The 26327-nt window shown below is 39.9% G+C and overlaps 1 protein-coding gene across 3 annotated transcripts in view; it reads left to right on the top strand.

Annotated features, from left to right (window-relative positions):
* Positions 1 to 5075: 5075 nt before the first annotated feature.
* Positions 5076 to 26327, top strand: part of tcf3b (transcription factor 3b) — a 33122-nt gene continuing 11870 nt past the window's right edge. Inside the window, exons 1-7 of one of the 3 annotated variants that reach the window (XM_088425949.1) lie at positions 5076 to 5630; positions 8863 to 8959; positions 10150 to 10222; positions 21302 to 21375; positions 21905 to 21977; positions 25552 to 25592; positions 26129 to 26261. In XM_088425949.1, coding sequence (XP_088282075.1) covers positions 8885 to 8959; positions 10150 to 10222; positions 21302 to 21375; positions 21905 to 21977; positions 25552 to 25592; positions 26129 to 26261 — 469 coding nt within the window. In that variant the 5' untranslated portion in view covers positions 5076 to 5630; positions 8863 to 8884. The remainder of the gene's footprint in view (positions 5631 to 8862; positions 8960 to 10149; positions 10223 to 21301; positions 21376 to 21904; positions 21978 to 25551; positions 25593 to 26128; positions 26262 to 26327) is intronic. The other 2 variants (XM_088425948.1, XM_088425950.1) reach the window with 2 other exon arrangements.

The raw sequence follows: 26327 nt of genomic DNA on the forward strand, positions 1-26327 counted from the left end.
CAACAGGCTTTTGTTTTGTTTTTTTGTTTTTTAATCTGCTTATGTAGGAAGTCGCTGGGCGCTGACACCTGACAAAAATGTGACAATACCTACCCTTTAAATTCCAAAGTAGCAACACTGCGCCAAGCAACTATTACACTGTCCCTATTTCGCTAACCATATGCAAGCTACAAACCTTTGAAATAGTGACACAAAAACGGAATATTTGATTGAATATTCCGAAAGGCGAGAGGCGAAATCAAACATAAATTGCATTCCACTCTGTGAGGACTCTCTTCAAACTGTTGTTTTTTATTTATTTTTTTTGTCACAAAGCTCACCAATGGTGGTGAGCCCCAGTGGTCCTTTACTTAACAGAAAAGTAACAATTTGGAGGTACTGGAAAAAATAATTTGGGGGGTTTTATAAGACCTCCGCATGCAAGTAGTAGAAAACAGATGTTTACGGTGACGTCAAATCAGATTTTTGTAAATAAAGTATCTCTTCATTTTTTGTTGTTAATGAGGGAAAAAAAACAATTAGTAAAATCTGTACCCCCCCCTGGAATTTTGCATGTGTACCATACATGGGTACCAGATTTTTTTAAATGTCAAAAGTATTTATACTTCTCATATTTGAGACATAGTTTACTGCAATACACATATTTATTTAACTCTTTAATTATTAAACCTTATAGAATACACCAATTGTACTGTAATTGTTTCCATTCCTTGGTTGGAGTCGAGAAACAAGGAGGGCCAGAGTGGGAGTTACAGAGCGTAATGCCCCTCGGACGTCAACCTAGCGTGAAGCCTGTCGTTGACCAAACATAATAACAATGAATCAGAGTTTACATTCGCTCGAAATTCCAATTTATTACAAAAGAGCTCAATGTAACAGCTTCCCAATGCTTTCTTTCATCCTTGCGGCATTCTCAGTGAGCTTTACTTGAGAATACTCCAAGTTCTGTCCTCAGCAGTCAACAGCTTGAACAAGACTGGCCAGGAAATCGGTCAATCAAGCTCACAGGCACTCCTACAAGTCACATGATTGACTCCTGGTCATCCATCCATTCCTGTCCTCATTGGGCAACCTTTTATACAAAAATGGCATATAATCAGTAAAAAAAACAAAAAAAAACTGATGTTGATGGTTACACCAGTTGAGATCTGCCAGGAAGCATGTTTCATAAGATAAACCTCTGCAAAGGCTTTTTTTCCCTCACTTGTCTAATTCGTGCAAAGCACACCATCAATATTTTTAGAGAATTTGATTTAAAATTGAAGCACGAGAGCCTTTTCATTGCTGCTTGCAGCTCTGATTAATACCATACAGTAGCATCTTTATAAAAGTAGCACCACCTTCATTTTCTTGTGTTCATCTTGTGTTCATTTGTCACTTTGCTTTTATTGTCCTCACCCCATGTTTCTATTGAAGATGAGCGGCATGTTTTTTTGTTTTTTTTCGTGTGTGTGTGTGTAATTCTTCTTTTGCCCCATCCCTCCCGTCCTGTTCCTCATCCTGGCTGCCCTTGTGCATGCTCTCCATGTCAGACCCAGCTGTTACTACAAACTACTTGGAGGGCTTACAAGCCTCATTGCTAATACTGACAACGGGCGCTATTCTTACTCAAAAGAACCAGGCAACGTCCGCTGGAAAAAGTGAGAATGGCGGCAATTTCCCTTCGGAAAAAAAAAAAAAAATCCATCATCTTCCCCTGAGCAGATGTCGTGCTTCGATGCCTAATCATGTTGATATAGATCGTTTCCCAAAACATGCAAGATAAAATGAGGATGCGCTTTTTTTCATTTTCTGATGCATTTGTGCCTGTCTTCTTTGTGTGTGTGCGTGTGTGTGGCATGTTTGTGAAGCTATTTATGACCCATATGTGCGCATGTTCCGAGCAGTAACCTCATTACATTCCTAAGTCTGTCCACGGGGCTAATTAATGTGCTGTGCCTTCACCCAGGGGACAGCCAATGGATTATTTACCTATATGACCTATTGACAGCAAATTCTTCCGCCCCCTTCGCTGTGCAAATAGACAACACCAAACGGTTGAGCAAATTTGCATATGCAGTATTGTGTCTTCATTGGGTCCTGTCCATCAGTGTAATCTCATAACACATGTCTCAAAGTGGTAAACTGTACAAATGGGCATATTTTGGTGATACATAAAAGATCATTATATAGAATAGAATAGAATAGAATAGAATAGAATAGAATAGAATAGAATAGAATAGAATAGAATAGTTCTTTGTTTTCATTGTAACACGGACCATGTACAACGAAATTTCAAAGTGTCAGATAGTTATTACAATAAAAAAGACAAAATAAATAAGTTGAATGATTTTCTTATGAAAAGCATACTGCTCATTAGCTTTCGCTAAGCATTTTTCAGGTTACTTGAAAAAATGTTATTTGTTTAGTGGAATATTGTCCAATAGGTCCATCGTAATTTGTGTGTATGGGTTAAACTTCCAAAAGGGTTTTGTACAAAAAGTGTACTGATGTAAGACGAAGCTGATATTTTTTACGTTAGTTAAAGTTTTAGGTGAAACAATCAATTATTTTTAGCTCCATCAAAATGTTTGCACTCAGTCACTGACTATGAGGTATACATTATTCTACAGTGCTTGCACAAATACAGTAAGAGAGGTCAAATTTAAAGAAAAAAAAATTCAAAATCCAGTTTCATAAAGTGACTAATTGGCATATTTGTTTATTCCGTTGCTAGTTCTGAATCATGGATGATTGGTTGGCACTTTCACATCACAGTTCAAGCATAGTCCACACGCAAGTGGAGTTCTTGCAAACAGGTGATAAATGTCTCCTGTTTCCCCAATCCGCTACACGTGCCCAGGTTTTTTTAATATTTTATTTTTTGAATTAAAACCGAAGGTGCCAAAAACTCGGACCAAAGTGGAGATTTGCCAAATACTCGAGATCCGTGTTTGCGTGTAGCAATCATAAAACTGAGATTTACATCATCATTCTCTTCAATTTCGCGGCAAAGACACAGATGCTGGTGACGATAGGGACAGAGGTACTTTCAGATTGGACAGAATTTGATAAAACTACTTCTGCCTAGTGGCTTGACATGCTTGTGAATGAATAAAACCGCACTATGCGGATTCGTTTAGCGGCGGAATTTTTTGACACATGAGGGGTGAATAATTCGGGTTTAAAAAGCCCTGATTACGTGGAGAAAAGGCCTCAGAGATCATGGGTTCAATTGCAGCTTCAGCCTTTTTGCGTGGATTTTGGATGTTCTCTGTTTTCTAGGGGAATTCTAGTTTCCTCCCATAACCCCAAAAACATGATATGGTAGGTGAATTGGACACTTCAAATTGCTCTTAGACATGTTTGTAAGTGTGAGTGGTCCTTCATCTTGGAGTTCCCTACAACTGGCTAGCAAACAAGTCCAGGGTGTCTTGTGCCAGCCAATGACAGCTGGGATAGGCACCAACACGCCTTTTAGAAAATGGATGGATGGATGGTTTCGAATCAAACATGTAGATTTCAAAAAGTATGTGTCACGGTTGTGCGTTTTTTTACAAGAAAAGCATGCTCTTTTACTGCGTACCACTGTCTTTGCATAATGAACTTTTTAGAATCCAGTGATCTGTGATTAAATCTTGGTTGGACCGAAACTTCATAACTTAGAACATGGTTGGGTAAATGTATCGCTTGTTGAAACTGCTTCTCCTCCTTTGCAGGAACTTTTACACTAGTTATGCCCTTTCCACATCAGCTATGGAGGTTTCATGGTGGAATGGTTCTCATGAGCACTCTTTACTTCGATTCCAGCAGTCGGTCCATGTGTTCAACTTTTCTCACTAAATTGGAACAAGGTTGGATAAATGCACCTTTTTTTTGAAAGCATTGTGCGCCGTCCTATAAAAGAATAAACCCCTCTTGTTTGAGTTGTAATTCTTGGTGTCATGGTGAGCTCGTCTGGATCTGAATTACTGTCGGTCCTACACCAATTGTTGCATTCTTACGCCAAGCTCCAGAAGTGGTCAGAAAAATATGTACACTTTCTATCCGACAAGGATGATGTGTTTGTCGACAGCAAAACAAAAGAGGCGCTGTCTGATACACCCCCCCCAGTTTTTCCCCCCTCAGGCTGCAAGCAACAGCTGTATGACCAATAACTTTCAACAAAAGTGAGTTATTGTGGCTTTTTATGCACAGGGATGATAATATGGGTGTCTTCACGTGAATGTATATATTTTAGGTCGATACCAAAGGAGGAGAGGTAGAGTTTAAAAGAAGAAAGCCCCCGCATTGTTTCTCCGTTGATTGTTGGAGGGTTGTTAAATGTTCCAAAATCGAGCCTGGGATTCTCTTGGAGGCTCAGCTAAGGAAGCAAGCAGCCAGGAAGCAGGGACGCGTTGGTTTTATGGTTGTCAGGCAAGAAAACAAGCGCTGACTTTGAGTCACGGGGGCAAAATGCCCTGCAAAAATCATTAATAAGCAATGTTTTCTTGCTTTTTTCGTACTTATTGCTATAATGCAACCCAAAATACTAGAAACAACATCAACAAAATGTTTTTCCTTGTGCAAGCACATGTCCAATTAAACCCCGTAGCTCTAATTTTAACACGCATCCGACAAGTACGTGTATTTTTCATGTAAATTGTACTTAATTTCCCAGGCAAAAATGTTTATCACACGTGTTGGCAGTTCTGCGCTGTAGAAACTGGCTTTATACAGCTTGTGGGCTTCCATAAATTCCTTTTAGTTATGAAAAATATTGACTCGCTGCTTAATAACAGTAACAAAACGAGGTAATTACGAGGATTTTTTTGAGGCAAGTGAGCACATCACACTGAAAATTAAAATGATGTCAGCGGGCATGTAGAAGCCCCCTCGACCAGCCTCCCCGAGAACAAGCACTACGCAGAGAAAGTGAGCGTCAAGAAAAAGGCGGGGACAAGGCCGTGTTTTCAACCCTCGAGTGGCCGAGCTTGCTATCAATCAAACGTACGTGCCGTCCCATTGGTGGAAAGCCTTAGCATTTATCGTGCCATCTCGTCGAAGCTGCTGCTGTGTAATCGCAGGTAACTTTCTTGCGATAGCCTTCCGCCGAGCAACCTAGTGCGCCTAGTACTTTCGCGTTTTGATCACTGCAGCCAAAGCAAACAGGCTATAGCGATTTATGGGTATGAAATATTCGCTTGTAGGCACCGAAACGTCTACAATCGCTACTCACCATGAACGAATCGAACCCGACAGTGGAGCAAGGCGTTTGAAATCGGACACCGCTGGCGGTGTGGGCCTCACTCCACGCGCGGACGGATACGTTGTTGCGTCTGACAATGTGGACGGAGGAGGCGAATATGTCTGCGAGAAGAATGAAATCATCTCCTCAGTTGTAACGGGCAAAAAGGAAGGAAGACGCGAGATTAAGGAAATAGAATAGATTTGTTTGGACACAGACTCGATACGCTGGAGGCAGCACGTGGAGTCGGACACTTGAAGAGCGAGCTTTTCGGGACAAAGAGGGGGGCAAAAGACGTTCCACGGCGCTCCAATGCGTCTGGTGCGCTAAGCTCGAAATTCTCCTCAACTTTTATGTTTTTCCCACTCGCCGCTGTGCGCTTTTTCTTTGCCTCTCTTGGATAGCCGACACCCGCGGAGGAGAGGTAATATGATTTAAATAAATTAAAATAACACCATGTTTGCCGTCACCTTTCACCCCGAAAAGTTGCTCGAATTCGACGGCTCCCCCCTCCCCATTGACACTCGCGCAGAGCGCCTTGTGTTTTTCAGAAAACTTTTTCGGGAAGCCGATTTTAAAGCGAGGTGCTTGTTACATTGTTTTGTCTGTTTTGACGAGCTAGCTTCGCGTTGCGACCGCTAATATCATTCCACAAGAGGTCCAACTATCCCCGTTTTGTGCTTGTTCCGCCTTGTGTGTAATGCTAGTTAGCATTTCAGAAAACACAATGTATAAGCTTGAAGAAGCAATTTAGCTCAACTTTGCGTTTCGGGGCCCACTGTATGTATTCTCGCCCGTTTTCAGGGACACAATTTCCATAAGCTCGGTTTTGGAAGCCTTCTAAACATTCCTTTATGCGAGCGAGTGGCCACCAGCGAGACTTTTAATTTTATTGCACATTTGGCAGGAAATTCCTCTCGCTCCCACCCCCACCGTCTCCCATCACCCCACCACCTCTTTTCCATAATGCTACTTGAACCCCAATATGAGCAAAGCAAAGGGAGAATGTCCAAAGTTTGTCTGCCGTCGTCTTTTATTTACATATTTGTGCCACACACACACGCACACACACACACACACACACACACACACACACACACACACAAATTAGTCGCATGGATTGGTTTTGGTTGTGGCCTTTTCTCTGGATGTTTGGTAATATACTTAAACTTAGTCGTATCCAAAGTTGGCTATTTACTGATATTACCATTTTTTTTTAACAGTTGAATATTTTGCTTTTGGGGTGCTGCTAACTGGTAGGTAAATATTTGTTTTGTGGAGCAAGTAGTTATGATAGCAGTGTGCGCCACCGTCAGGTTTACGCAGAATAATTTCACCAACTTTTATATATCATTCACATTGTGTTTATGGCGTGACAGAGGGGGCCCTTATTGACCAATGTGCCATAAGTTACCCACGATGCTATAATGGTTTGCGTTGACTGCTTCTTTGTGGCATATATTCATTATGTTGGGGGCTGATGCAGACCCCTTAATCTACTTGCTTCAAATATTGATCCCTCAGTGGGCCAAGATGCCATTTTGTCAAAACCCCCTCTCTCCTCTGTCTTCCATATGCCTGAGTCAACGTCGTGCAGTGCTTGGGTAACATTTGAGAAGACCAAAAAGTTGGGACAGGCACAGAGAGGCGTACTCTTGGCTTACGGATACTTGGATCAGTGCGTGTGTTGCGGTCACTTCCTTTCTATGTTTCAAGGTTAAATTAGTTCTGCCTGCCTGAGTTTGCCACACTTGTTTGTTTTCAAGTTTGATGGTGGGCTATGATCTTCTAAATGTGTATTGACTTTAATTCCCATCCTGTGCATCCTCTATGTGGATTTTAACATAAATTTACCAATAATGTATGCTCCTATTTTTTATTTTTATTTTTACTTTTTTGGTAATTGTAGTGTGAATGCCTTATTACAAAAGAAGCTGTAAAAGTACACCACCTGTTGGTGTCCAAGTGCCTCTATACGAAAACAACTACCCACCCCCACCCCATTTAGTCACAGCTACATTGGTGGTTTGCTGCCAGCCTTGATCGATCACGAATCAGCACCAGAGCGTGGCTTTGGGCTCATATCAGAATGCAAAATGAATGCAAGAAAAATCCAACATGCTTTTCTTCTGCATTGACATATGCTAATTTAGTAATGACGTGTTTGCATAGAGTCATTACCTCTGCCTTTCAACCCTATTTCCTTGGGCTAACAATGGTCCCAATTATGTCTGTAATTGTAAATGTGCACGTCACCTTTGATGTGGCTGTAATAGACGTATGGCTGTGCTGTTTGCCAGAGTAGTATTTTTTTTTTAAGTAATTCTTTTGACACATTGTAGCGTATGTTTCATTTCTATGACCCATTTGAATGACACTTAAGTATGCAGTAAGGAATAAAAAATAACTTGAATTACTGAATCTAGTAAATGTCAAATCAAAATCTCTACCTTATAAGCGTTGTACACATTTTCCACCCACAAATAAGAGACATGCCCAAGCCAGAAGGAAAGAAAGGGTAAAAGACACCTCATTTCTCATTTTAAAAGAAGATGTGCAAATTGAGCGAACGAAAGTGCAACAACATCAACATGCCTACCGTTGCAGATGCAGAGTAAAGGAGGGCATCTTTAGCTACTTTAATATAGCTGACCACTGCTGGTTAGAACGTTTTACAACCGTCAAGGGAGAACAAAGCAATCAATATGTTTTTAATCCCTTTATTAAACAAAAACAAACTGTTAATCTAAACCTAAAGATATAAATCGCCAACTCTTGTTGCATTTTTTGACATGCGCATCACCCACCAGACACCCACAATAGCTGGGTTCCATAATTTGTCTTGAGTTTATTTTTACGAAAAAAAAAGTTCTGTAAAAGATTTTTTTAGTCATGACAGTTTTACCCAGGAACAGAATTTTTAGTTTGTATTTTCAATGTGGAAATGTGTTGGAATTGCAAATGGTTATCATATATTTTGAACTTTAAAAACTTTTGCACATTACATGCATACTAGCACTTTTCTTGGTAGGTGCTACCATGGTCCCAGTGAGGTCCTTCTTGTTTTTGTTTTTTTCTGAGTTTATTGTTTTTCACTATTCAATGTAGGAGTTTCTATTGTGATTTATTTGTAAAAAAAAAAAAACAACTAAAAAAACACACACACACACACACACAAAAGCCAAAGTAAAAGAATATTGCCCTACCTCCGTTCTTAAGTAGATTTTTTTTTCCCCAAAATATGGGTTGTTTTGCAAGAATTTGTAATGAAAGGGACAGACACGCATGTAACTCGTACCTTTGTTTTACTTAAGTAAATGTACCTCGAATTTTTTCATAATTAGGGACTTCTCTGCTTTGTACTGAGGTGTTTTGAATTAGGAATGCCCAATGTTGGCAATAAAGCTATAGTTTTTTTCCTAAGAGGAAACAATGGTAAAGTGTACTGATGTCATGGCTGTCCAGGAAGTCACATACGGTTTCAAATATAGGATGGGGTAATTCACTTAATTTATCATGCACTGACTTATTTTTTCATCACTATTATTTGCAACCACAAGCGACACTGTGCTCAGCTTGGCCACACGTGTCCTTGTGCTTGCGAGTGACCTTGTTATCATTTATTAAAGTCCTGTATCTGCAAATCTCTCTCGTAGGGTTTGTTAGAGACGGAAGGTTATGACCGAGCAGCAGCAAAGAATGGCTGCAGTGGGAACTGACAAGGAACTCAGCGACCTCCTGGATTTCAGCGCGGTAAGAGAGCGGGAGTGCAGTCGGGATGTGGGGGACAGGGAAGAGAGGACCACACAGGTGGGAGATGTCGAGGATAGAACGACTTGTAAATGCAGGTTCTGATAAAGTAACATGCATCTGCAGAATTGCAGGGAGTGACTTAGTTGGCATTTGACTGAGGGAAAAGTTTAATGAAGTTTTGCCTTTTTTGTTATATGCGAAGCATTGAATTATGAATCAACAATGTGTTTTATTGTATTTTTTAATTGTTTGAATTTTGAGGTTGTTGCGGAGACGTTCAAACAAAAACAAGCAGGCTCAATGACAAGTTATTTTTTTTTCCCTTTTTTTTTTTTTTTTAAAAACATTCTGGACGAATTTTTTTTTTTTTTTTTTTACATTCAGGCCAAAGCTGTTTCTGTAATTGTCACCACTAATGAATATCATTTTTATGCTGCGGTTGATTGCCATTTTAACAATGGTGTTATGTCATTTTTGTTGGTTGGGGTTTGGTTGCCTTTTTGTATGCAGCTAGAGTATTTCACATGACTGACGAAGCGCCACAGGCCCCCTCTAAGAAAAGGAAGCAGCGCTCCTCGAAGGGAGTGTCTCATTAAACCGCGGAATTCACCATCAAAATGTTCAGATTGATCGCCTGCCAATTTGTAGGAGCAGATGTTCTGTCAACTAAGACTACGACACCGATAATTGTGTGAGAAACTGTAGAGGATTGTACAATCAACTTTCCTTGTCGTTTGTTTCTTTGTGGCTTACATCCTTCTAAGGTATGGTCGCGAAAGACTGAATGTTCTTCATGTTATAGATTGTCATTACAAGACCTAATGGGATCAAAATGCTTTCTGCTATGTTGTTAGCTTGTGCTCGGGTCTTCATGTTCTACTTTGGGGGGGGTTGGGTTGGCACCATTGATCACTCAAACACACAGTCAAGCCAAACAGAACCCTAACCCTTAGTGGGTGTAAATTCCCCAATGAAAAGCCAACACTGGTATTCCGAAGTTGTTGCTGCGAGCTTGGCGCAGTTTTTCCAGTTTTACAATTCTTCTGGTGTTTCTTGAAACGTCAAAAGTTTATCCTAATGAATGACAGGCGTACGTTATGTGTTTTTATTAGTGGAAATGGAATGTGTGAAGTGTGGCCTCATTTGCGTTTGTTGGTAACGATATCATTCCCCTTTTGTCATCCCCACAGATGTTCGCGCCTCCCGTCGCGAATGGTAAGAACAGAACAATGACCCTCGCCAGCAGCCAGTTTAGTGGCTCAGGTAAGTTTCAAAGCGCCGTGTTTTCTCTCTCTCTCTCTCTCTCTCTCGCTCTCTCTCTCTCTCTCTCTTACACACACACACACACACACACAAAATAAATGGAATTGAGAGATCAACATCAGTCAAAAGCTTTAAGTTTTTCTTTTTTTTTTTTAAACATGGAGGAAACACGGTGTGACCAGAAAAAATTTGAATAATTTTGTTAATTTTTGAAGTAACAAATTAATATTGAGCTTCAAAGATAGCGCCAAAGAGCCTTGTCTTACATAGTGAAAACATGTGGGTTTGTCTGGTGGCATGAAAGAGGATGAGGTAGAAAACCACATCCGCACGAGTGTTGAGATTACACAAAAGGGATTGTCGTTTATTACAAATGCAACAATTTTTGCTTCCATCATTATTTTGTGCTGCATTATTGATCCTGATTTTTAAGGCCTTGGGGGAAAATTCGACCAAGTTGGGTAAGTCGACTTTGAAAATAGGTAAAGTAAAACTATTCACCACAAAGCTTAAATATTGAATAAGCCAGGAACAAAAAGCTTAAAAAAAACAACATAAGGTTGGGACCATTTCCAATAAAGATGCTTAAAATAAAGACTATTCAGTTATTGTAAGGTGGACCTGGCATGACTTTGATCGTTGCCGCACTTAAACAGAACCCGTTTGCATGAAAATACCATCTTGACAAACTGCTCCATTTGTTTGCGAGGCACACTATCGAGTAGCCAAATGGCTGATCCTATTTGTGTGTTTAAAAACACATTTTTTAGCACAGGGATGTTCACTCCTCAAGGGCCGTTGTCCTGGATGTTTTGTACAGCTCCCAGCTACATCACACCTGATTCAAATGATCAGGACAATCTATAGAGGCTCGATTTAAGGTGTTCAAATTATAGGGTTGACACATGGGAGATGCCAAAAAAATAGCAATATGTGAACTTCATCACCTCCCAAGCCAAACTCAACTCACATGGGACGCAAAAAGCAGTTGCGGCAGCGACAGATGTCGCTGTCTTGCGTTGCAAGTTGACAATAGATTTGGGTGGCTCCTCTCTTAGGTTTACTCCCGGAATAATGTATAAACATGGTCTGTAAGTGACTATTACATGTGTAATGTGTGTATAACGTTAATTAGTTGTGAACTAAATAATGTTAATCTCCGGTTAGTGTTTTTTACTGTAATAGTTAATCAATAGCACGCCCATGCTGATAGCAATTGCTAACCGTTTAGTATAGGCACATTAGATTGGTGTCTAATGATTGTATACTTGTAGAATACAGTAAACAATGATTATTCATATCCACTTCAACTCATGCTCAACAGTAAATTATAAAAATAAAAACAATAAAAAATAGTACATTTTCTTCTGAAGGGGTTGTATCGAGGAGATAATAGAATAATGGTAAAGGATTTTAAAAGTATTTAATGGTGACTGCTCTAATTTATATATCCTCTTCTTAGTCCAGAGGTGGGCTTACTATTTGACTACTGACTACTAGAATTTGAAAGAGGGGTCAAGACAAAGATTTGGCTAGAGCGTTAGGGCCAGACTTACTAAAGCAGTTTTTCAGGTGCAGTTCCCTTAGCACAGTAAGCACACGCAAATGTTCAAAGCAATTTATTGACACTGCGCCTTTTAACTGTGTAAAATGGCTCACATACAGCTAGTACATTTGTGGCAACGAATATGCAAGATGAGACATAGACACACTATTTGGCTCAATATTGGGAGGAGAAATTGCAACTAAATGAAATTAGCTCACGCATGGTGATCGACCAAAACTTTGTTCATTTTGCTGAGGAACAATCTCAAACATTTCTGCACTACTCATTTCCGTTTCGCTGCTGCGCATGAATGCGCACTTAATTAAAAGAGCACTTTGAAACTTAAATTTGTGTGTTTACCTTACCGGAGAGCACACGCGGTGGACTGCCAGCATGGAACATCCGAGGGCACGGCAACAGTGGGGTAGAGTCGGAGGAGCAAATGCTGATGTGATAATGTTTGATGTCATGGATGGATGTATCATATCCTTACAATTTAAAATTCGTTATTTTAAATTTCTATTAAAAAACAGACAAGAAGACATTCCCACTGTTGCTTTGTTTGGTCTGTCCCTTGCTTTAGGAATTTGCATTATACCTGGAATTGCTTTCATTCATTTTGCAAAATGCGGAAGTTGCTTATGCATATACTGGGTACATTCAAACAAGAGTGGCTTAATGATCGATGTTTGTGTCTTCCCTGAACTGTGTGCATGATAGATTTTGCATTTAGCAGAGTTCACTGAACAAAGTGGGCCTATTTTTGATTGGTGCCCAAAATGTATTTTTATTCACATTTTATTGTTTCTGTTCAGTACAGTACAGTATATGGATATTATGACAGTCCATGATTTGTTTTAGTTGTTTTGAGTGTGAGAGAAGTGGCATTTTTATTTTTTTCACCCAGGAAAATTTCACGTATGTGAATATTAGTCACGCTCAAACCTCTCTGCCGTTTTGGATAGTCTGTATCTACTTTTAAAATTGTAAATGAACTGACAGTTCACCTCTGGAAGTGCTTGTGGACTTTCAGTGAGCTTTTCTTTCTCGGTCTCTCGCTGAATGTTATTACTTAGTCATGTTACTTTGGTTCTTCTGTCACCCTGCCAACCTGCCGTGTGAATTCCAGTCACACTCCCCAGCATTCCCCAGAGTGAGAGCTGGGCCACGGAGGAACAAAGGCAAAAAAAAAGGGGGGGCTTATAGACTTGAAACAACTCCCCACAACATCAACACCACCCATAAGTGTAAAACACTCCTCCCCCAACCCGGTGCAGGGCTCTTACCCCCACTGATCTGCAGGAAATGGCTCCAGTCCGAGACAATGTGCCTCACCCCCCAGCTCACAGGCTCTTAAACCGGCCCAGCATGCCGAGAGTGGCCCAAGTGGAAGAGGGAGCTTGTTGAATAGAGGGATCAGCCCGTGGAAGGCAGGATTCTGTTTGTTTCTATTATAGCTGGCAATTGCTAAGAAGTAAGGAGTTAATCCCTCCCCCCCTCTCCATGTCCCAAAGTGTGGCCCTTCCTCAATGACTCCCATTTAATGCGATACACTGATAGCTGTCACCTTTGGAGATCTGAAGCTCAATGGTGTTAAAAGGCTTATCCATGCAAATTCCTCAATGAGAAGTATTTGGAGTCTGTTTAGGTTGAAACTAATAGAGCGTTAACTCTTGCAGTGCCAAACGTTATTCAAAAAGACAACCCCAAGCAGTGCTCATTTTAACTACGGAAACTGTCGGGTCCCCGGTACTCGCAATACTTAAAAAGTTATGGGTCCCATCAGAAACTTTTGGTTTCTCAATAATTGCGCAGTAAAAAGGACCGAGTAAGTCGAAGTTGAAAATGCATTTACAAGACCTGAGCAAAAACCAACAACAGATATTAACAATTGTCACAATAACATTTATTAAAATAATAGAATGAACTTTCATGTAGAATCTCTCATCATCTTCTTAATATTGCAAACACTGCTTTTTACTTTGAGTGTTCATTTGTTTAGCTTCAACATGTCCCGTTCCTCTTCTCAATTTTTTTAAACATTTTGTTTTCACTTTTTACTCTCTAGCTCATTTTTACCTGATTATGTATTATTTGACTTTTCACTGATATTAATACAAATTCCAAGTTGAGGTTTCGGGCTGAAAGTTTGCACTTTTTTTAATGGAATTATAGTAGTGCCACTATCATGAGCGAGCAATGAAAGATTTTGGGCGAGCACGGATAGATTTTGATCACGGAAAAACAATGATAGATTTTGAACAAACAATATTGGATTTTGAGCACAGAAAAAGATTTAGCTCGCTCAAAATCACTCATTGCTCGCTCACAATACCCCCCCCCCCTCCCTCCCTCCCCCCCTCTCTCACTCAAACTTGTCGCTCTCTGCATGCTCGGGTTTGTCCCCTCTGTGCGCTCAGCTTGGGACACATGTTATGGATGTGCCACAAAGCCAGCCAATCAGAGCTAGCAAAAGTACACTGTCTGTTTGGTCTCCAATTAGATTTCTTGTTACAGTCACGCATTAGCTAATGAACATAGATTTGGATTGCCCGCCATACGGCGAATTTGCGTTATGATCCCAACCGCGGAACGGATTAATCTCTCAACCGGTGGCCCACTGCACTCAGATTTAGTTTCCAAAATAAGTTTGTTGTGAATAAACAATGCAGGGGGACTTGCTCCATGTCAGCAAACCCAAACAACTTCTAAAAACTAATGGGTCGCATTATTAACCTTAGCCATGTTGCGCTAGCCTTCTGTTTGGCGTGAATGCAAAGTAAATGATGAATGCGCAAGCTTCGGGCACTCATGTAGGCCACACGCCACAGGAAAGAGAAAAGTAAAATATTGATTTTGTTTTTTTAAATATTCTAACAAAAGATTCTTATCGAGAAAATCGACAAATCTCCTAGGCCTAAGCAGGTTGGTTGCATGTATTGAAGCCTCCTGTTGGCGTAATAGAGGGGTAGTGTCAGTATACAGTATGTAATACAAAATCAGGCCTCACCATTGTTTATTGTCAAACTATACAATTCCTTATGTTTCCGACATGTACTGAAGACTTTTTCAAATCCGGCTGTTTGTTCAATCATGTCCGCTGAAAATCATTTGACTTGTTTGGATGAGAACGGCCAAAGAACGACACTGATGTTCATATTGCGGTCTTCAGTTGTTACTTGTCACAATAGTCGCCATTAAAGAACAATGTTCATGTGTGACGTCATTTAGGCTTGTATATTCAGTGACCCAACAGCGCGGGAACAACAGCAAGCAGCCCAGTAGCCCAACAGACCACTTCTATTCATTAACACAAAAGTGCTCTGCGGGGTGCTAATTGCATTAGGCGTCTTTCTCCCTTCCCCAAGAGCTAGTGAGTGTGCGCACATATGTGGAAGGGAGACCCCTACCAAAGAAGATTTGGGATGTTTGAGAAGTGGCGGTCAAGTGACGCGTGTGGTAGTGGGAGTGGGCTAAGCAAGCAGGCAGGCAGGCAGGCGTCCTTTCTGTCACCTCTGCAGCTGCTGGCAATGTCTCCAACTCCCTTCTCGCGCGCGCATGCACACACACCCACACCCACACCCAGAAACATGCTGGATGTGACTGGCTCACTTCCCCTGGATCACAACAAACAACTTTGTCAATTTACATAATGCGGTCTTGTAGTGGCTCCCATGTTAGCTGTGTTGATGATGTTGTCTTCGTTGCAGTGCAGAACACCTGCAGCACTAACATGTACTTCTCTTTTAGTGGCACTTGCAAAAAGAACAGATACATAGGTCTTTCTTGGCTTTTACTCACAGCAACATGTGAATTCAAAACTTAAAAACCTGCAACTAGTGCAAGTATTGTAATAATATGTAAATACATGTTGATGACTAAAATCCATTAGAATACTATATATGTAACACAGTGTCATCTATAGTATTTAGTTATTCAAGAGTTTAATCTGTGTAGACATGCTATTTATTTAAAAAACCCAATTCACGTTAAGTTGGAATGTCTGTAAAATATAAATAGAAACCGAATGAATGAAACAATTACAAAATACAGTTGATTGCACTCCAAAGACAAGACATTTAATATTCAAACTGTTGAACATTATTGTCTCCAACGATTGTTTTTCCTTATAGTGTACAGTAGGCCCAATGCATTGGCTGTAATGTCAAAAAGTGAAATGTTTGGAGCCACACATTTATTAGGATGTGCATTCAAATTTTGTGTCTTCCTTGGCCTATGTGGCATTTGCCAAACAACCATAAAAAAAAAACATGAATGGTATCTTAAATTCAATTGTAGGCTTTAGCAGATACCATTTAATATATATAAAATATCACTGTGTCTTGGTATCACAGTATTAAAATTACCGCTGTAATTTTTTTGTTTGTTTGAAAACAAACGATTTTATTTTTAAACAAAATCTTGAATCGTTGGAACAGTGCGCCGTCGCCACTTCGTACTTCGTCTTTTGCGTACTCTGTAAGGCCCAAGTGTCCCACGTACTGGTTTTCCCTTTTCACAAGGGGTTTTGGGACCCCATTAACTGTATTTAAAAAAAAAAAAAAGTGGGAACAATTGTATGTTAGGAAATGTTTACCGCGTTTATTATCAATACGTAAATCAACATTCTTATTGTTTTTTTAATTGTTCTTCAAGTCACAGTGCCATGTCACTGCTAAATTATTTTTGCGACAAAGTTCTCATACTTATCCTCCATGCATAGCAACAAGTAAAAAAAACAAAAATGAAACAGCATTTGCCATCTAATTACTTTCAGAGGTGGTTTGTTGAGTCATACTGTAATAGTTTGCCTGTCTGTCAGATCCACCCAGACCCTCAGTGCTTTTAAATCTTTTAAAACCCCACTTTTTTCGCTCGCTTTTAATGTGCTTTGAACATTGACATCACCTTTGCACGGCCGTTTCGTCTGTTTCTGCTTGTTCATTTGTTTTATGTGTTTTATGTTTTTATTTGCAACTTTTGTTATTGTTTATAGCACTTTGGTTGACCATTTGAAATGTTGAGGCACACTAGACTTTGGAAAAAATCCTCTAAAATAATGGCTTGATATATTTTCTAAATATGAATGTTTTCACCTGGTACTAATGATAGCGAGGTGAAACCTCGAAGAGTCTCCAAACCATTCAGCCAATTGGGTCGAATAAGGGTTCATTTCTTGAAGATTCATGTGTACAACACACCACTAGCTGGCGATTATAATAAGCGAGTAATAAGCATAGACATCAGTATCTTAAAAGGTGATGTATCGGTTTCTCACACGTTTTAACTGCTAGGAGAAGGTTTTTTTTTTTTTTTTTTTTTTTTTTACTGCAAAAAAATATTACACAACAAAGCATCTGAAACCAGGAGAGCAAAACATGCTTGCAGAACTTGGAGGAGGGCACTGATAATGTTTGTGTAATTAAACAACAAGGGAGAATTTACTCATCATTGCTGTCTCAAACCTTTTATTTCATGTCATTTTAGTATAATATCCTTCTTTCTAAATTCTTCAAACAATTGCTAAACAAACTATCATATATCCAAACACTCAAATGACTGATTTCAAAATGACTGTGTCAAAGCCTGCGGGTTATATATTGCTGTCATTTCCTGAATCTGTCAGGCCCCCCGTACCTTGACTTTTTAACACTACTGTAGACCATCAACCCGGTTCTCGGCCCACGCCTATTTACATATGCACCCATAATACACTAAAGCACCCATAATGCACTAAAGTTGGACATGGTGTGTTTGTATTCATGACAAAAGGTCAACAACATTGGTTAAATCTCTTCTCTAGCTCTCCTTGGCAGGCAAAGTGTCATTGGCACCTCAGCGGTTCTCCACCTTGTTTTTAATTGCCTCTGACTTAATTAGCCCAGTAAGTGTGAAACAATGTTGTCAGACTGCACAGCCATGCTTCCACTCCACTTTCGACAGCAGACCCCCTGCTTGCCAAGTGAGTGGAGGCGTCCTAGGTGGCGCGGTGGTGCATCCAAAACACAAGGGTCATTATGACTTTATGCTCCTACTTGTTAGTCTGACATAGCTATACTTTGCTGTATATCTGGATTTATTTGTTAATCATCTGCAACAATCTTCAGGTTACTGTCCAATTACAACAGTGTAAATCACTTTTTATAATAAGAATTAGGGATGTATCTGTAAAAAAATTTTGGGGGAATGTTCTAATCTTTATCCCGTCTTCTCACATTGAATTTGCATTATTTAGCAATACGCAACACATGCAAAGTGAGTGAATTGTTTCCATTTGGAATCGTAATCGTTTTGTTCTTCTATTGTTTTTGTGGCTATACAAGTCAAATCATGGCCTGGTGAGTGACATAGGTCAGCGAACCTTGTAGCGTAGCGTAGCTTTGGCCGGCTCTTAAATTAACCCTAATCCTAGCCAGCATGCATATCCACTATTTCAGTTGTAGCTAGTTCTAAATAGTGATAGTATTGTATTTTTCGCACTAAAAAGTACACCTTAAAGCCTTACATTTTTTAAAAGTTCAAAGTGTGCCTTATAATTCGGTGTGCCTTATACAGTGCAGTGCATAAACCGCAAGTTTTCATTTTTGGGGGACGGAAAAATAAAAGAACTGAATCGCCGTGTAAATTCTTCAATTGGTACCTCTGCATTTCCGTTATGAATGTATTTTTCACAATCAAAATTTTTATAACCTCCTTTTTGAAAATTTGAAATGCTCTATACGTATGATCCAATTTGAAACAGTTCATATGGGGACAAGGTGCATAAAAATGCTTTTGTATAAGCGAAATATCATAAAATAAATCCAGAAACTGTTTAGATCAACAAAACAATATATTTTAAGGTTTTTGGTTGCAATTTGATTAAGAAAAAATAAATTTAATATTTCATTTAAATATAAATATGCTTTAAAACTCTTGATTTGATCTAACTAGTCTTTTAATGTAATCGAGAAGTATTTTTTGCTCATTTTTCAGATAGTACTTTCCATAAATCATCTTTATTCTTCATTTCTGATTGTCTATTAGTTTGAGTGACTTATCTGGTTATTTTGGTGACATCCCCTTTAGCGCAGCTGCATCTAGTGGATGCATAACGCAACCCCAGCCACAGATGTAGCCTCTATTCTATGCGCCTTATAATGCGGTGCGCCCTATATGTGAATTTTTGTTTTTGTTTTTTAAGAGACCATTTATTGAATGTGCACCCTATAGTGCGGATAATATGGTAGGCTATATGAAACAAACTAAGCAATACGTCAGGGGTCACCAACGTGGTGCCCGTGGGCACTGGTTAGCAACCGAGGATCACATGAGTAGCCCGCAGACCTGTTCTGCAAATAGTTTACAAGCAATAGAACATTGTGATTATCAAGGAATTTTCTAACGGTTATGCATGTATGACGTATACATTACATATTACACTTGATTCACATATTTACTGCAGCTGTTTCTTAATTGTGAAAAATCAATAACAATGTGAAAAATCAATAACATGACCAAGGTCTTCACATAAACTGGTAGTCCTTCATATTACTCCGTACTGAAGAAGTAGCTCTCGGTTTGAAAAAGGTTTGTGACCCCTGCAATACGTCATCTCTTTTTGCTGATTGTAGACATGCTGTTGTGGTACGCATTACATTTTTTTTTTTTTTATGTTGGGAAGTGATCCCAATTTGCAACTAACGATTATTTTAATAATCAATTTATCTGTCCATCAATGAATCAAGTGTTAAAAACAACGCCCGACACTGTAAATTAGGCTGGATCTAAACCCTATACTCCCTATACCTGGTTTTGGTACTCACCCATCTCCAGGTAGGTGGCTGGAATTCTGATTTGGATGACTTAAGGTTTCTAAATGATCCATCCATCCATCCGACCAACCTACCCATCTCCCTTCTTACCTTCACACCTAAGGTCAATTTGATGAACGATGAATACATTTGATTGGTTGTTGTTAATTGTTACATCTCTAAATTAACATTACGCTTAATATGCAGCAATATGAATATCCAGGCCCTGCTAATGCCGCGGCTCACTGACCAATTAAAACATCTTTTTGTTACATTGAGAGCATAGTCATTGGACAGCAGACAACATTCATGTTTTGTTATTTTTGCCAATCTTGTTTGTGAATTGATTAAACCAATGCCTGGGAACAGCTCAGCTTGGCACGATTCTAATTGTTTTTCTATTGGCAAAAGCGGATTGTATTTTTAGTATCAGCCGGTTTTGTAAACTTCATACCAAACAGTTGATATACACCTGTGCTGCCCGTACAGCAGATCATCATGTCAGTTTAGGGATGGCTGTTGCCATGCCTTAGTTGTGCTCTGCCAGGAGTCCTTCCTACTACTCTAGTTGTTCTCCTAGTTTTTGGCAGCTCATTACAACAGTTGGTTCAATGTTGTATGGTTTTCGCAGCTTCCACTGTTCTATTTTGAACAAGAAAATCAACTTACCCGGTGGGATGCATTGTTGTTGACCATACATTTATAGTTGGAGAACAAGGAAAATGAGGATGATTCAGAAGTGCCAATATGAATTCCTCTGTTGCTCAGACATATTTTGCTGCCTGTCGTCCGCTGTTTTGTTTGATGGCGGTGCTTTTATTAGTGCTGTGGCCTTTCCGCTGAGGCTGATTCTCTAAGGTCTCCCTTTCTTCCTCGCTTGCCCATCTCTCCGTGCATCTTGCCTAGGCGCCATAGATCACGGCTGTCTCAGCATGTGTAGGTGCTTGCACCGCTCTGTTAGTTTCATCACTCATTCCTGTGCTCGTCAGCCGGGCTGCTGATCTGGCCCAGACCCCCCCTTCCCAACCCGCGCCCCTTCCACTCACTTGCTTTCTCATACACATTTTTTTAATTAGGCGGAAAAAAAAAAAATCAAAGAAGACATGAATATTCATAGGAAAGCTGCATTAATATGCACAATTATGCAAATCAGCATGCAATTAAGCCTTGTGTCTCCAGAGAGCCTGGATAGCATTAGTGCGCAAGTCAAGAAGAAGAGGATGATGGGGGCTATTTTGAGGTGCTTTCAGCTTCACCAGCCTTTTGGCTTTGAGTGTTTCCTTTGTGTTGCATTTGGCGTCTGTCTTTCCTTTTACTTATTTTTGTTTGGGGGTGGGGAGGATTGCATCTTGTTTTGGTTTGTCTTCATCTAACTTAATGTAATATGATTTTCCTGGACTGCATTTAGAAAAGTTTAATTTTTCTCATTTCCAGTTGCCGTAATGAACACTAATGACTACATTAAGGTGCCATTCTTTTTTTTTTTTTTTTTTTTCCCCCGCATTACTTGCGTCTTAAAAGCAACGGCAGCTAATTTGGTTGTTGGTGATTCTCTCAGTTTCCGTGTGTGCCCATTGTGGCCACTTAAGGACCTAAAATGTTGAGTAGAACATTATGGCACACTCCCTTAATGTCATTCTAACCTTAATGACACATTCATTAATAAAATGTTCAATCTTTGTTTTCTGTTCTCTGGCGCATGTTCATTTTACTGGTCTCAACAAAATGTTCTTTTTTTAGCACTAGATGAGCGCAGCAGCTCTGGTTCCTGGGGTTCGGCAGAACAGAACAGTCCTTCTTTCAGCCAAGGACGGGTAAGCTCAAAATTGAATTTTGTGATATGTCACACGCATTTTTGTAAATCACTACTATTGCCAATCACACACACTTGGCAATCATAGTGGCGGCGAAGTGCATTTTGAATCAACGCCGCATTTGATGTGAAGTTGTGCTTGTACTCTGTACCTAATAACCTTGGCTCACAGTCATGCGTTGGCAAGCCATCTAGTCGCCCAAAACCTCTGTGGAAGCCCACTGGTAATTCCTGCCTCACATCCACCGTTAACTGCCTTGGCACAATTCTGTGTAGAAATAAGGAACAAGGACTGAGGTACACGCAGCATTGCTTTGATTAGTCTGCGTCCATAATTGAGAAAGTCACTCCAAATCCCCCAAGATGATGCAGACTTGCCTGGCATTGGTCCTGTGAGTTAAGCGGAGGTAGGGGTAACCGTGAAGCCCACTTTGGTGTGCTAACATGATGCGAATGGCCCAGAAGAGTGCTTGTCATGCCTGTTAAGCTTAAATGTTCTCATCTTCATCCGATCTGATTTATCATTCCAGGGCTACGGAGAAGGAACCCACTACAGTGAACATGAAGGCTTGGCCTCTCCTTTCATAAGTTCGGGAATTGCAGGTATGAACTTCAATGTTTTGAGTCTTGCTTTGACATCCACCACTGTAGGTACTGTATGTACAGTATATATTTTCAAAGTTAAATCTTGTATTTCCCCTATTTATTTATCATTCATTTCAAGAGTGCATGTAACATTTATGTCATTCCAGTTTTAAATTCAAAGCATTCAGCTTATCTAAATGACCTTGGATATTAGAGCTTGTAATGGTTTTTCTATTCGTCCTAAACCATCTTAGTATGGACATCAAAATTCCGTGCATACAAGGTGACAAGAACTGCGTTACATCACGTGACCAACACATTGTGTTGGGCGACATGTCAGCACTTGACACGGACACGCTGAAAATTGTATACAATACTCAGCTTTTCTCTGCAAAGATTTTCACTTCTGACCTTTATAAAACAACAAACTTAAAGTATCATGTCAAGGCAGGGTTAAATTGGAGAATTCATCATCGTTCAAATGACTTTCATGAAGTGGCCATACTTTTCACATATGCCGCTGCCTTCTTGATCGATTCCGCAATGAACATCGTCTATGTTCCTAATACTGTCTTTTGTTCTAGCATTAGCCACAAGACTTAGACAGAAAAATGGAGAGGAAACTCTACCCTGTGGTATCCTGGTCAAAACTAGCCCTAGCGACACAGAGCACCTCGGAGTGAAACTGCACATTTCCAAAATGTTTGTGGGGTGTGCGGGAGCATAGGGGCAATCTATGCGCTGCGGGGGCCAGTGCCTACAAGAGTAGACAAAAGCCTTTAGACAACAAGTACGCAAGTTATTTGCTGTATGTGCACTCAAAACCAGATGGCGTTAATGCACCCAAATCAGTTTGCCTCACAGAAGTAACTTAAAGACGTAGAAAAAAAATTGAGTCATCGTAACTTTAGCATGAATGAAGCCCTACCACAAATGGGATCTCCATGGCTAGTTTTGGGGTCTGGGTTGGGTTAGGTGAGGAGGAAACGTAATCAAAGCGGAGCTGCTGGAAACTTCTATTGTTCGGCAAAGCAAAATCCCAACCACTCAAACTGCTCAGTATTTCAACGCCCCATTCCTAACACACACACACACACACACACACACACACACACACACACACACACACACAAAAACGGATGATCTGGAAAAACAACTAACTGAAATTAGCTATGTTTGGAGAAACCTTAACTAGTAAATCACGCAAATCTGGCTACACTCTTAGGTTCCTTATGCTTCATTGCAACAGGACCTGAGGCTACCTGCGGCACAAATTCAAGTTTCCTTGACAGATTATGTTATATTTTAGGTCATTTGTTTTGATTTTGATCCTTGAAAACATCTTCATATGAAAATTATTATTAGCTCTAAAATGTTTGGGGTCCTACCTCCCATCTAAAAAAATGTGTGTGTGCGCTTTTGTTTGCGTTGTTGAAAAGTCACCGCCAAGTACAGTAATCCGCCAAATATAAGATGCACCTGTGTTAAAGACACATTCTTAATTTTGTGGTCAAATTCTGTTTTTTTCAATGTTACCATGTATAAGAGTATAACACAGGCAACAATGTAAAAATTATAGCTAAAAAGAATAAATCTCATGTTTGTAAACTCTTATATACACATATATATTTGTTGCACGCTAAGCGTGTTTCAGATGACCCACTATTGTGAGCGGTCTGTAAACGCCTTGCCAGTGTAACATTAATTGCACTCAAAGCAGTTTTTACTTTTCTTCACAACGCAGCCCGAGTTCATTTTACCATAAATACCCAAAGTTGCACAGTCTCCGTGTTTCACGCTACGGTAAGAATATGGCAAAAATGCACATATGTGCATCACAACTCTGCTTATGTCGCTGACAGCTTAATCTTCCTCTCATGGTGACCCAAAAAAAAAATCACATTTTTAAGTTGCCTTTTATGGGACACATCCACACTTTGGCCTTGGAAAAAAAACTGCATCTTATTTGGGGAATTACAATAAATATTTTTACGAGTGAATATATGTGTGTGTGTGTGTGTGTGTGTGTGTGTGTGTGTGTTATACACACACTCATTGTTGGGAAACAAAACGATGGCATTGGTTATAGGCGCCTGTCCATGCTTTTGAATGTTGCTGTGAGCACAGTTAGGGCCATGATTTGTAAGTGCCAAGCATGCCACTATAAATTTGTCTCGCTTCGGCGCTCCTCGTAACATTTCTGTGAGGAGTGCAAAGAATAATCAGAAGAGTTGTCGAAGAGCCAAGGACCACCTGTGGAAGGCTTCAAAAAACCTGAAATGAGCAAGTACAGTGATCCCTCACTACTTTGCGCCTATCGCGGATTTTTGCGGGGCGGGGGCTATATTGCGGAGAGACCTGCTGTGACGGGTCCCTGCATGCCAGACAGACAAGGTAACTAATGCACTTGTCATGGACGTGGAACTACTGCAGTACACATTTACTTAATTCTTAAGTTATTAACACTTGTATAGTAACTGAAGAGTTACCCCTTTCCATCCTTTTAAGTCTTATGTCCGCCGCGGTCATTTAGCGGCACCCAGAAGTCAAATCTGTACATGATCAAACATGATAATCATGCACATTTACACTTGAAATGCCATTTTATTATCAAATAAATCAAGATAGGAGATTTCCAATGGCCCGGTGAAGGTCTTTGATCCTCTATCTTGGAGGAGCAACAGCCTGCGTGTTTAATGAATGAGACCAACTGGCATGTTCAAGTGTGAATAACAAGCCGGAGTTGGGGCGGAAGTAGATTACAATTCCTGCCCTCATTGGTCGATGGTCGCGTCACGAGCCAATCGTGTGTCTTATAGAAGTTCCAATCCCCCTCTTGAACTAAAGTTTGAGTGTCTTGCAGGTCACTATAATGTCTTACCAACAGTTTACACTTGGAATTCTAATTTATTACAAAAGAAATCTAGGTAAGAGATTTGCCGGAAACCTTCATAGCATGTCTCTCCGCATTATAGCTTTTTGTATTTTTATTTTTTTTAATGTATATAAACAATAAATCTGCGACGCACTGAGGGCACGATAGGCAAGGCGCAAAGTAGCGAGGGGTCATTGTAGTTGAATCATTGAGTTAAAATCAAATCAAATCAATCTTTTTTGTGTGTTTTATATTTTTTGTTTCGCTGTATATTTTTACTTGCATTCAATATTCAAACTCATAACATTTTCTGAAGCCCAAATTGAAAAAAAAAATACTTACTTGTACACCTCCAGTTTCTATATCAAATCAAATGCTTCATGCATACAAAGTTTCTCCAGAAATTGCGTTTTCTAGTTCATAATTTTTTTAAAAAATTTTTTTAATTTGCTAGAAATGCTTAATTATAATCAGGAATAGTTTTTTCATTGCGAATGTGTGCATGTGTTTTCATTGGTTGACCATAAGACGGTGATGCAGAAAACTTCCCTAGGGTTATATCTGGCAGGCAGTTTTAGGCAACTGAGTATACTGTACTCATAAAAGGGGAAGGATGTCTTGACCCTTTCTACTTTTCTATTTTTTTTCTTAGAGTGCAAATTCTCACCTCCGGCCTATTTGTTCTAATGCTTTTTTTTTTTTTTTTTTTTTTTAAAGGTAAAAATGAGCGGCCATCCTACTCTCCCTTTGCAAACCAAGTAAGTTACACGTCTTAGCTGCATTTGTTGCATTGCCATGATGAGAACAGCACCGTCAGCTTCGTACATCTCTGTAGCAGCTCGACAAAACTAGACATGGGACGTTATTGTGTGCTGAAAGCTAGAAGTAATAATTCTCTGACAATCATTACGTGGAAAGTAGTGTTTTGTGCTCCACCCTGAACAGTCACAATGTGCGTTTTCCATTAATGTTGTACAAAACTGTAAAAAACAAATCCGCGGGAAGGTAACACACCTACCAAATAACACTGAGGGAGAACAGTGGTCTCCTAGAATGTATTTCTTCTTATGAACTGGAGATTAATTGTTATTATTTAGCATTATTTTTAGCCAAGATTCTGCAAATATTGTAATTGCACAGATATAATGTTGGGACCAATTTGGGCTTGTTACTCATAGGAATGTCAGATCGTCAGGTTCGGGACACACATCATATGCTGTACTGTAATAATGAATGTGATGCTCAGTCTTCACTAATATGCATGTAGTATAACCACACCTCTGTGCGTTGGCAGCCTGGTTTCCTTCCAAGCGAAATTCCAATGCCCAGCCCAGATGCCATGTCCCCATCGGGCCTGAAATCGGGCTCCCAGTTTTACCAGTCCTACCCAAACAATCCACGGAGGAGGCCGCCTGATGGAGGCTTGGGTAAGAGAACAAGTATACAGCAATGGATAAACATCAGAAAAATCTCTGTATCAGTTGGATGCCAAA

This window comes from Hippichthys cyanospilos, chromosome 10 (assembly GCF_059441005.1).
Source record: "Hippichthys cyanospilos isolate Australia breed blue-spotted pipefish chromosome 10, RoL_Hcya_1.0, whole genome shotgun sequence".
Lineage (NCBI taxonomy): Eukaryota > Metazoa > Chordata > Actinopteri > Syngnathiformes > Syngnathidae > Hippichthys > Hippichthys cyanospilos.